Consider the following 13326-nt stretch of genomic DNA (forward strand, 5'->3'; position numbering starts at 1 on the left):
AAGGGAGAGGAGGACCTTGAGGCTGATGCCAACATCTCATGTCCACCTACATCCAGACAGCTGGCAGTCAGCAGGTACCACAGTTTGTAAGAACTGCAGTATGTTATAGTGTATTGATTAATATCATGTGTTTACTAGAAAAGGGTTGCAATTTGCACAAGAAATTTAGAATATGCAATATACAGATGAAAATTTATAATAGCCAATATGTTCTTTAATTAGGTAGTTGAAAAATATGAACATTTCTCATTTTTTCATTTATAAAACCCCACTTCTCTTGTATGGAGGACCATACTCTTGATGAAATTAAAGACTATGCATTGCTTTTGGATTTTCCTGCCCAAACAAATTGCTGAAAAATTAACAGTTATTTTCTTGTCATGGGAGTGATTTGAACAAATACAAGTACGTATGCAATGACAGAGGTGCAACCATTGTTTGAGCAACACAAGGTTATGAGAATGGTTCTGGATAGTTTATGTGTAGTTTTCAGAAAAGTTATTCACTGTTGCTTTTGATAAAATATTTATTTGCCTTCAGAAGCATATCGAATATTTATTTTGATTTATTTAGCAGTAGCCCCTTTTTTAAGAGACAATAAACTTAAAGCACATCATCTTTCCATGACAAATATTGTTCTTTATCCACCGATTAACTGGCTAATCACTCATTTAACCAACAGCGCAGCTCTTCCGTATTCAACATATTACTTGTATGAACATACATCATTTCCTGTGTCTTCATTAAATGTGCCTATTTGCTGGAAAGAGCAGATGTCCTTAATAAATGGAGATTAGAATCATAAAAAATCATCAAAACGATTGGAATAATTTACAAGGTGAAACGCTTCCCTTACAGTCACAGTTTTCTTTTTTTATTTTGAAGAAAAAAAAAAAGAATATCTGTTTTAAACTAATTCAAGAATTTCCTCTAGCTGTCATTTTATTAGTGGAACGTCAGTCTCACGCTCCTAATATTCCAACTTTAATTAAGTCTCTGGTGAGTTTCTTGGAAGAATCTCAAGTGTTCAAATCCAAACAGATGGCAAGCTATTTATTGCATACCTTATGCCACAGGTACAGTACTACACCCCACCACCAAACACTCAACAACTCTCCTCTTTCAACCCTCTCCTACCCCCGCCCCAAAAGACTAACCAGAACAAGGCTGGCTTGTGTATTCTCGGGTGCCTGCATGATTTAAATTTCACCTAAACAATTCAGAAAAGTTTGTTGTAATTAAACCAAACGCACACACTCACGCACACACACATGCACATGCAATATAGAATTAATCAACTGGCAGGCAGACAATCCCAGGGAAGGCTATTTAAAGATGCACCACAGAGAATGTGAGTCAGTGTGGATGAATGAGTTTAAAATACAGTGGGTAGCCCTGTTTCAGTCATCAATCCATGGACCTGCATGTGGCCTGATTCGCACAGCAGAGCTACTGCCTCACAAAGTGGAAGCCCTCATGCAGCAAACAAGGGAATTGTGTCTGACTGTACACATTCATCTAGACTAATGGCATGGTGATGCATCTGGGGGGATACACAAGCTCATGTTCTTTGTTCCAGATCATTTGACTCCTTCTAACTTCCACTCGGCCCTGTCACAACTAGAAGCGTGAGTGATCTGTTTAATCTCATCAAATATGATTAGGCATAACACATCTCAAGATAATATCCCATAGCTCTCCGATGCAGTACAGATACTCATGAGGTGTAAACGTTAAGTGAAATGGGGCTACAGGAAGCCTCAGCTGTGCTCAACCTGTACTCCCTTTATATTTACAAAAACAACACAAACCTGTTTATAGATATGTGAGAAAACCTTAAAATAATCTAGCTGTGGGTATTTTGACAAATCCATAATGTTCTAGGAGATTACCGGTAACTACAGTTTGTATCGTTGTGAGAATTTTCTGCAATGGGCCATTTTCCAAGGTAGCAGCAGTGCTGTAAACATGCTATTATGATTCTTCCCGATTCTCCATTAGAGTGAGCTGTCAATCAAAGACAAAATCCATTTGCACAAACAATGCAATCCCAGGCTTCTATGGCCAGTGATAACAGAGTTTCTATTCAAAGGACTGAAAATAAAAAGCAGAATATTGAAAAATATCCTGCTTTTCATCTTTTATACCAAACCTTTAGCTGCAGGGCAACAATTATAAGCTAACTCTTCCACACCGTTTGTCCTACAAAGCAATATGAGAGCTGTCACAGTTAAAGTATCTGTAAGTACAGCACTGACTAAATGTTTGCATGAATCAGCAGGCTACTTTGCAGAATCACTAATACCTTTTAAATCTGTAATTAAAAACATGATCCAGAGGACAAACACTTCTCCATCACCTCTGTTAAGCATACTGCACCACACCCCATCTTTGAAATCCTTTTATCCTTTTGCTTCCTACGCAAATCGCCCTGTGAATTACACAAGGCAATTTACATGCTTGGATAGTGAAAACAAGTGAAAGAACTGTTATTTTTGCATAAAACGTTGTACTGTTAATCCAAGAGAAGGACCATTATTTGTGCTATGGTTGGAGGGCTTTTTATGCCCCTTGTTTCAATGGTTCTGCCAGTTGTCACTAATCTACAGCAGAATTGTGTAATGAAAAGGAAAAAAACAACAACAAAAAAATATGTTGACAGCAGCGGGGCTCATGTTTTTGTAAAAACTTTACTTTTCTTCCAGAGCCTTGATAATAAAACTCGAAAAAAAAAAGAGAAGCTTAACACTCATGAATAACACACAAATGCACAAATGAAACTTGTAATGACTATTAACTAAAGGAATAACTTTTGACATTTAAAATCAGTATGTAGGCCCAATGTGTTTAAGTGTTGTGTTTTTAAGATATCCGTTTGTCCCTGAAGAATTTTGTGAATATGTGAATATTGTGAGCTGATATGGACCCTGCCTACAGGGTACAGTGGGGATCAGTTTCTTCAGTTTAGTAAGACTTACAAGGCCTCCTCAGAGGTCATGCTGTGATTGTTACATTGCCCAGGGTATGGGTCTCGCATTTCAAGGGTAAAGCGAAAATCCATTTCCCAACTCACAATTTACTATTACACATAAATGTTTGCCTTCTTGATATCCAGTTACTAAATGATGATGGATTTTTAGCATTATTTTCTGCCAGGCATTATTCAAGACAGTCTATCTCAGTTTACATAGCTTAATGAAGCACTGAGCTTTTAATAATGTGAAGGGGTGCAATAGTGGGAGCTGATGTTTATTTGAACTGGCTGGGCTTTTGGTGGTAATGATTATGAAGTGAGCATTGGGAACCGTCTGTGTGCGAGGAGAGGGGGAGCCGGGCGTTGTGTGAAGCAGGCAGATGGTTGGTCGGACAGTGTGTTGATAATAGCAACATTAGTCTGCTGGGAAGCAACATTATGCTCAAGGTCAATGGGAGCTAAAGAATAGAGGATCGTAATGACTTGGGTCCTGTGTCCTGGAACGAGATCTCCCTTTAAGGATGCTGAGACATTTAATATGAGCTCAGTAATCTGTGCAAGGCTATCGTCTCGTCCTCACATTTCAAGAGTACATCTGTGTCACTGAAGCAGTGATAATGGACCATTAAAGGTGTCTTCTTGTATTTTTCTAAATTGCTACGGCACGCTGTCTGTTATATATTACTAAATGTAGGCTATGAAAATGAAAATTTGTTTCAGTGTAGATTTGGTAGGGTGCTGAATTTTTAATTCTCATCTGCAGATATACATTGAGCCATATTTAAATAAATAATATGGATATATGTAATAATATATGTTGCTTATATTCAGGGTATTTCAAAGGCATATCATTTGGTTTCATGTATATCATAGTAAATATTTATCCCACAGAAATGACTGTTTCCAGTAATTAAGTGAACATGAATGGCGGTAACGCACATCAATCAATCAGTTAATATATCTGTGATTTATACGACTCTTCTATGTTTCACAAAAGTAAACACAACATCTGCGGCACATGCTTTAACTCTACAATTGTCTCAACTGTAACAGCTTCTTAAAACTAGGAAAAAAAAGAATATTTATTTCGTTTTTCTCTGGCTACTGGCTTAAATAAAGTTTCATCTCAAGTATTAGAATTTTTCTTCACTTTTAAAGCAATCACCTGCATTTCAGCATCCTTGACCGAACCCAACCTACTTCTTGTCTAATTTGTTAAAACAAGGGCAACAGCAGCCTGCTGTGTGGGTGTCTGCGAGTAGCTTCCTGAAGCCACTTGAAGCATAACAAACTCAGGTCCACTGAGACACGGAGGAATTTGGGAAGACTTAAGTGTTCCTTTTGTCGCCCTGTATTAATGCACAAATCATGAGTTGAAGCTAAATGCCTCGGGCAATCTTCCCGAGGAGCTTCATGGACTTTTAATCTTTCTACAAGTCAGACACTTTGCATATATTATTAACACTAAAGGCAAGTAATACTTAACAGTTACTATAGTAGTATAGAATATCAATTATAGTGCAACTTAAGTCACAGCACTGCCTACCACATATGCTTCTCTCGCTCAGCGGCAGCTACGTGGACTGATTCACTGAGTGCAGGTAATAGCGCTCCAACTCATCACGGCAAGGCGCTTCAAGGTGCAAATTTAGTAACAACAAAAGGACATCTTTCAAGTTGTTCATTTTTTAATCCGCACTTCATCTCTCTTTTTTCGCATCTTTTTTTTTTTCATTTTACAGTGGCATAGTTGAAAAATGAATATTCAATACTGTGAAAAAAAGCAAACCTCACACATCCCCCATAAAAAGCAAATTAATTACAGCAATTTAAATCTGTACAAAATGAGTTATTTATAGCATCATACTGAACTAACAAAATAACATGTATGAGCATTGGCAATGTGGTTCAATGTCTTTGATACAGTGATTATATACAGTGAGGGGATGTTTGATTCACCAATGCCTAAACATGTCATTAGTACTGTTTGCAGCAAACTCAAAGGCCATAACGGTGATCCTTGTATTGTTCTTTTATGAGAACTTACAGAAATAAAAATGGAAAAGTTAATGTCAGACAACTACTTCATAATAACAGCAATAATATCAATCAATATAGTATCATATAAGAAAGTCAATCAGCCATAATAATAATAAATACATATATTTTTACCCAGATTTTTTTTTGTAACATTTTAAGCATTTCATTAGAATCCCTGTTTGAAGAAATCTTCAAAAATGTGAAAACGCTGTCCTCGAAGTGACTGGAACTCATATGACCTGAAATTAAAGGCTATAACCAGAGTTTTTCTTCCTTTTACTAAAATTGAATACTTACATATTATTTACATGCCTTCGGGCAAAACAAAATTGGAAAGAAATGGAAAAACATGAAAGATCTGTGAAGTACCGTTAAATGCTGTATATGCTAATATACAAACTGCAATGTGTCAGGGATCCCAAGATTCAACAATATTGGTCACTAATATTCACGTTAGCAAAGTATTTTACAGCAATATCCACACATTTAGCATAGTTGTTCAATAAAACTCAACATAAATAATGAACTGACACAAGGTTCCACTCATTCAGTTTGGATATTACAACAAATCGCCAACAAAAAGGAAACGTTTTTCATCCACAACAATAACTGCGATTGAACTGAAGTCTTCTTCACATGTCTGACACCATCTCTCCATCTAGACTCATATTGAATCCTGAGACAAAAAGCAGTTGATGTTTTTTCCCCTCTGTAATAGTCCTCAGACTTTGTGCTTTAATTTTCTAACTTGTTCTTTGTTGGTTATAAATCAACAGTGTAACAAAAAGGGAAAAAAAAAAATCAGTGCAGGAATATACAGACAATGCTAAGAGGGCGATTATTTCATCTCGAGACAATCACTCAGATTGTGCTTCTGCTTTGTGTTTGTTAAAGTATCTGATCTGTTTTAAGATGCTCTAAACGTGTGCGGCATGTCTGAGGAGGGTTAGCTCCGGGAAACATCCAAGCCAATCATGTAATCCTTAAAAACTGATGTATTTAACATATTTTGCTCCTACAGAAAAACCTTTTCAAATGCTGAGAGTTGAGTTGGAGAACAAAATTACTGTTGTTACTTCTGAATTTTAAAAATCTGCAAAAGGTTGTATAACAGGTAACGTAAGAAAGAGTAGAGAAAAATACAGGCAATGAAAGAAATGCAGAAGAATGTACAGCATTTAGGCACAGAAAAACTGAAAAGGACATAATCCAATTGTACATGGATTATATTACAAAAGACGAAGGCTATTTTGTTAGTGAATGCTTTGAAAACAAGCATATCTAAGCATGATTGCTTTCTAAAAAAGACAGAACAATGAATTAAAAAAGACAATGCAGTGAGTCTGAGACAGCTTAAAATTGCACGTCTGCTGTCAAAGGTTGTCATGAAATGAAAGAAGTGAGGAAAAAGAAGTCTAAATAAAGTACTCTTTCTTTTCTTCTGCATGCACATGGTTTCCTTCAGCATTGATGATGGCTGTGTCAGCGTCAGGGGCGTCCTCTGCTCCTTTGGCCTCGTGTGTTAGATATGTCCCTGCAGACATAAAAAGCAAGTTATCCACCAGCTAGAGAGTGCAAGACATATTCATTTACTGCAAACAAGCAAAGTGATATTCAGAGCAGTTCAGGAGACCTCTTTTACCTTTATGTCTGGCCAGATATCGTCCAAGGACTATTATCAAACACAAGGTGATGAAGACCACGACTGCAACAACTCCGCCGATTAAAGCGTGGTCAGGTCCATGCTGTCCTAAAGCATTAGGATCTGAAACACAACAGATAGAGAGAGGAGATGAGAAAAAGTGGAGGAATGATAACTTAACAACTGGAAGCTTCTACTGTCAATGCAGCTGTAGGTGTTTATTAAACAGCATTAAAGGTATTTTGCTGCAAATAACCTGAAAAAATCCAGATGTTGCTTTTACACTTGTGAACAAAGCACAAGAGTAGCAGATGAGCTTCTGTCAGATTTAGAACAACCTGAAACGACTGCTTTGAAGTACCTGAACAGTTGTTAAAAAAAGAAAAAAAGTAATCTTAGGAAATACCACAAATCTCTATACAATTAAAAAGCTTGGCATTATCCTCCTTTTTTCTGTCTTTCATGTTTCTGTTTTCCTAGCACTACTTTCATAATGCTCAGGACTAGGTTTTTAAATAAGCATTATTTAACACTGTGCATCCTCTGGGCAGAAAGCAGACAGAGGGTTTCCCAGGCAGGAGCATGCCTTTGTGCCGGTCCTGTGATAAACTGTGAGTGGCTGTGTCTTTACTGTGCACCTTGTGTGCTCTCATTATCTCAGGCTGATGAATGGTTATGGCTTGTGCTCGGTTTTCCAAAGTGACCCTGGGAAATGATTGCGGCGATGTTTCTACAAACCTTGTTATACTCTGCTGGTAACGAATGCAACCCTCATTTTTAAAATCCCAGCGTGCGGGACGTTCAAAAAAAAAGAGGGATGAAGCTGTGCAACATGCAGTTTATTAAACTCCATGCAGAATAGACCACCACGATTGTTTCATCAACTCACAAGCAGGCACTGCAAACTCTGAATTTTCTTTTTTTTTTTTTGATCTGAATTAACTGAATTTGGTTGCATGTTAATGGATAGAATGATCTGTACAGCACTGTCAGCAAGGAGCATAAGGAATCTTTTATATCACACTTGGCTGGTGCATTTTTAACAGAATTTGGTACTGATTGTGTAGATACAGTAGTTACTGCTCTGGAACAAACTAAAATAAAGCAGCATAAAAGATAAGATAGGATGTAAGTTGCTACATTCAACAACAAAAGGTCATTTCAAGAGCACACAGGGACAAGAGTAATTTCGTCGGTCATATTTTGCCTGATCTGATGTTCAGTTACATTAAGAGAGATAAGTTGTTTTAATCATGTTGCATTAATTAGACACAATCCCACTCAAAATGTCTTACAAAGAAAAATAACTAAATTCCTGCAAACAGAAATTCTGCACTTAGATCAAATCTACAAATAATGGTGAACAAATACTTTTCAAGAGCTCTGTGATCAGATATTTGAAAGATAATTTTTGACTTTGGTTTACTGTAACCACAGGATCATATACATAGATACTGTCACAAATACAATCTTCAGCAGAGGTCCTTTGAGAACCATCTATTTCAGTGGCAAAGACAAAGCAAAATAGAAACATATTGTGTGATGACTTATGCAGCCTGTGACATGGCTGGAGAGAAAACGACTGAGCGAGCATCCATGCATGGTGATGATTTGGCTCATGCTGGGTGAGGCCGTGATGTGTCTTGACCCAGAGCCAGATCCAGATCACACACTCTAAATCTGGCTTGAAATGATCATCTACTGGGATATTTACCTGTTGTAGGCCCTGGAAAGTCTTTGGCTGTTGCCATGGTTGAAGACAGTGACAGCAGTAAGGGAAGACGAGGGGAACAACACCGTGATAAAAAAGGTGACCACAAAGTTCAAAGGAAAACACAAAGAGATTTCCATGGTTCTGGTTTACTTGACAGTGTGCAGGTATGCACAGCTTGCTGTCACATGAGCCAAATACATGCCTAACTGGACTTGCTATAAATGTTGATTTAGAGAGCAGCACAAGAAGGTTGTATACGTATAGAGTTAGTGCGTAGTTTCTTAATTGGTCAAATACTATCTCACTAACCTCCACAAGTATTCAGATGGTTTGGGTATTTTAAGTTAACTGGTACCTGTTTAATAATTCGTCTACATTGGAGCATATTGCTCTTTTTTTCCTGCTTATACATTACAAATAAAATTCTACTACCCAGGACTCTTTATGGCAGGCATATGCAGAATATTTGAGAGACAAATATGTCAAAACCTGTGCCAAAAACCCAAACCATCTGAATGCATAGAGCAGTAGAGATACATGGAAAAACAAATTCTTTTGTACTGCGTGCCATTGTGTTAATACTGAGGGAACTTGAATCTGCTTTAAACGTTCAAACATCACCTAAATGTTTTAAATCATACACACACATTGTGTTTGTGTGTGTGTGGCTGTGTGATTAATATTCTGGTTACTATATAAGGCTCCTTATCCCTCCTTTTTTAGCACATGCTGTCATTACACATTCTTGCCAGTTTTAAGCTGTTCCACTGACCAAAAATTGCGTTTGCAAAGGTCCTGCCAGGGGATAAATATGGAGCAAATATTTTACAAGGAAGAAAATATTAGTCAAAGTTAAAAACGATGTGTTTTTGCAGGAACATAATATAACCTTTGTTTGTTTACAAGAAATTTAATCGGCACCTTTAATGCGAGTTATTACCAAAACAAAGCACAGCCTAAGTCTAAGTAATGTTTGCAGTTTCTCATCCAACAAACTTGTTTTTTCTTTTAATGCAGCCATGTTTTACCTGCAGACAGCTCTTGTGCTTCAGTATGTCAAAGTCATAATACACAAACACTGCAACAGTAATTCCATTAGGAGAGACAGAGTGAAATAGTGACATGAAGCATGTGGTTTTGCTGAACATTGTTATTAATTATCATTAAGATAATTGCATGTGTTCATTTTCAGCCCAAGAACAAAAGTATGAACACTGTCATGTTTCCTGTTTGGACTTTTATGTATGCAGTGGTTTACCAGCAGTAACTCCACAATGGGGTTTGTTATTTTTACAATATCTGCATAACATCAGCTATCAATAACAGAATTAATCACATGCAGTAACAAAAATGATCCATATGTAACAGCGTTGTTAGAAAAAAACAAACAAATAGAAAGTGAAAAGGATACTGAATTCATCAAATGAAACAATGTTACTTTCTAGCTCAAAGCCTGGTTTTGAGCTCATCAATCATCAGCCGTGTGTTCATTGTCACGTTTGTGAGTGCGTGGAGCACGGGGGAGGCGGGGCCACGCAGCGGGTGCAAGTGAACGCAGCTGTGACTGCCTATGCTTAATGTGGCAATGTAGGCATTAGAAGACTGCAAGGATTGAGGCTAGAGAGGGAGGCACGAAGGCGATGACGTCTGCTAAGCAAAAATAGGAACAACTGGAAGCGAAAACAAACCACTCTGAGGAGCACAGGCATCGGTGTGAGAAACTGACAGGACAGTCACACAGCCCCGGTGATTTACTGTGTGTGGCTGGTGCAGCTTAATTCATGACTTTACTTCACCTTAGTAAATACAAGCGAAAAGAAGAAGAAGAAGAAAACAATGAACTGACGTTAAAATACAAGGGCTGCACAATGAATCAAGCTCTGAATCAGTAAAGTCTTTCAGCAGTATCACCCCGTAAAAGATGAGTCACGCATGAAGGAGTCGAAGGACTTTTACATCTGTTAAAATTTCAAGCAACTGATGATTGGCTGGTAAATAGAGCACACACAGGAAAAGTGAAACTTACAATGTGTCATGCTTGTTGAGGTGAAAATGTACAATCAATCACAATGAAATGTGAGAGAAACAGGCATGAGTGAGTCTGCAGCTTCACAGATGTATGCAGACTCTATTTAATTAAACTAGTATCTGTTACTACCGCTCTGTCATCTAATACAGTGTTTCTTTTTCTTTATTTAATGCAGTATATTAAAGGATATAATTGCAGTCTGTGATATATTGCTTCAGACCGATGACATTTATGGCTTCTCATCTCTCTTGTCATTAGCAAATTAGGTTTAGAGGCTGAGACGATCCAAAGAGACCTGGTAAGTATCCAGCCAGACACATTGTAGCCCTGAAAAATGACTGTCATCATCGGTGGAAATGAGCCCGTCTCACGCATCTTTTTACCTGCTCAACTCAATTTCTCAATCCTCCCTACCAGAACCTTTGTATTTAGTAAAAGATGGATGCTGAGGGTTATCGCATCTGTTATTTCCTAAGCCAGTATTACAAAAGCTAGAAACCCTCTGGGTATGTATAATTCTAAACACCTGGGTTAGTTCAACAAATTTCTCTTTTTTCTGGTTTGAAATAAATAAAAAAAACATCTTATGCGAGGAAGGAAACCTTAGATCAGCACATGGTGTCTAGATATGACAGGGTGATACAGTGATCTACACTAGGCTGGCATCACTGCCTACCCCTGTTCAATGAACATGCTGAAAGGAGAGAACAAGATAACAAAAGCTGAAAAGACCAATGTGTCATCCTTTTCTTTTCATATTTCCCAATGAAGAGCTTTCTTTTTCCCCAAAGCCTTTGCTTTTAAAAATCACACAGAAAAGCTGCCGTACATCCACTAACTGCTCGGGAGTTGAATAAGTCTGTGCTGCGATAAGTCGTTCACAAACAAACTACAATCTCCAGTGGCACTGTTTAGCTGGCAAAAGTGGAAACAAATAAATCCATGTTGAATTGCAATATTCTGCTCTTGTTTCTGCCTTTTTTATTTTTTTATTTTTGGCCGTATTTGATAAATGTTACAAACATGCGCTGCAGAGGCCTTAACGAACCATTTTCTGGACCATGTCGTCTTTATTCTCTCAACCCCTTCACTGTCTCAGGATTAACTTATCTCTCCTCCAGGCTGTACTTGGAAGCTAAATTCTGCATCCTTAACACTTTTTTTCTGTTTCCTCACAGGAAGAGTCCAGAAGCTAAACCCACGCCGTGATAAGTAGTGAGGTAAACTGTGTTATCCTGCATAGTGCCAAGGCGAAATTTGAAAGTGGATTCTTGAGTACATGGAGTGGAAAACTGCATGACTACAGATCTCTGTGCTGCACGATATGTATTATTCTTATAAAGAAAATATATATTTGAACTGCAAATTGATGATATTTAAACAGACTTAACTTATCATTCTTATTATGCCACCTTTGTGTCAAATAATACCGTTTAGCTGTTGCAAGTCACAATCTACTCTCTTCTGCACCATCTTTTATTGCTAATTGGCAGAAATATAAAACCCCCATATAGCAAGTTTTTTTTCTTATATAATAATAAATATTTTATCTCATTTACTACAAACACATGTCTCACTTTAGAGCTGTCTCACAAACTAAAAAGCCAACATGCTGATGAGGATGTGCAGGTTGTCATTTGAAGACGGTGTGTCATCTGCGAATGACAACTGATGATCCAGATGGAAGCAGAATGTAAAGTGTCGTGTTGACCTTATACATCAGTGTGTTTTAACATAATTAAATTTCCTTCTCTGTTGTGAGCTACCATCAGTTTTCTAATGAAATATACAGACATCTTAGCTGAGCAACTTTGGTGAGTCATTTTATTCATGGTTGTAGACTTAATGGCCATGTTAGAATACACTGAAATCATTGAACCCAATGGCTGTGTTGAATGTTAAAACTGTATATTTGCCAGCCATTATATCGCCAACATATGTTGCAGTAGTAATAGTAGTTAAAACGTGTGGTTAAAGTGTCTGAAATATTAAAACCAATTTAATCTAGATGGCATTCAAATTAATGCCAAACATTATTCAGGGAAATCTGATTTTTATTTATTTATTTATTTTTGATGAAAAAGATCTGAAACATGTTTACCCATTTATGCTTATCCAAATATCCATTCATTAAGTCTATCTGCTTATCGTTCAAAGAGATGTGTGGGTGTGGAGACCTTGATAGCTGAAATTCATAAATTATTAATCAATGACTGTTAAATGATTGAAGTGAAGTTACCTTCCCATAAACTCCTTACCTAAAGTGTCTCCACTTTGAACAACTGATTATCTGATATTGCAAAGATGATCAATTTATTGATTTCCCTGTATTGAAAAATCGTTCATATTTAAAACAGGTTGTTTTCAACAGTTACAGTTACCAGTTGACTCTCGCTTTTTTGACATGGACTGGGTTTGTATTTTTGTGATGAACACCATCTGCCTTTGAGTTTGAACACAACTGCCTGCAAAGCTTTGTAAGCAGCAACAAAGGGAAATGATAAAGCATAACAAAAAAAGCCCTTACTGAAGTACCCACCATATACAAACAGTATGTATTCAGCACTACTGGACCCCAGATGGTTGCTGGCCTCACACCGGTATGTGCCATTGTCTGTCTTGTTTAGCGTAGTGATGGTAAGTTCCCTTCCCTCCACAATCATACGCTCAATGTCTGGCAGCTCTCCTCCATCTTTAGACCACTCCACTGGCTCAGGTCTGGGAAAGAATTTGAGAAAATGTATTTAACTGCAACTGAATAAACTGCTGTGATAAAAAAAACAAAAACAATAACAAACCATAATGAATTTGATTTCACTTCAACTCATTTTCACAAGTCATCTCAAGGCACAAAACAAATTACATTTAGGTGCAATTTGCACTATTTGTGCTGATATGAAATTGAAGTTGTAAATGCTTTTCAACTT

At 37.3% G+C, this 13326-nt stretch overlaps 1 protein-coding gene across 1 annotated transcript in view; it reads right to left on the bottom strand.

Annotated features, from left to right (window-relative positions):
* Nucleotides 1–6429: 6429 nt before the first annotated feature.
* The window catches only part of cadm2b (cell adhesion molecule 2b), a 168376-nt gene continuing 161479 nt past the window's right edge, over nt 6430–13326 (bottom strand). Inside the window, exons 8-11 of the mRNA XM_085370717.1 lie at nt 12939–13117; nt 8371–8397; nt 6657–6779; nt 6430–6548 (exon numbers count right to left, since the gene is read on the bottom strand). Coding sequence (XP_085226843.1) covers nt 6430–6548; nt 6657–6779; nt 8371–8397; nt 12939–13117 — 448 coding nt within the window. The remainder of the gene's footprint in view (nt 6549–6656; nt 6780–8370; nt 8398–12938; nt 13118–13326) is intronic.

Source organism: Diplotaxodon limnothrissa, linkage group LG14 (assembly GCF_057381915.1).
Source record: "Diplotaxodon limnothrissa isolate DT_005_m linkage group LG14, D_limnothrissa_male_GT1.1, whole genome shotgun sequence".
In the NCBI taxonomy this organism is placed as follows: domain Eukaryota; kingdom Metazoa; phylum Chordata; class Actinopteri; order Cichliformes; family Cichlidae; genus Diplotaxodon; species Diplotaxodon limnothrissa.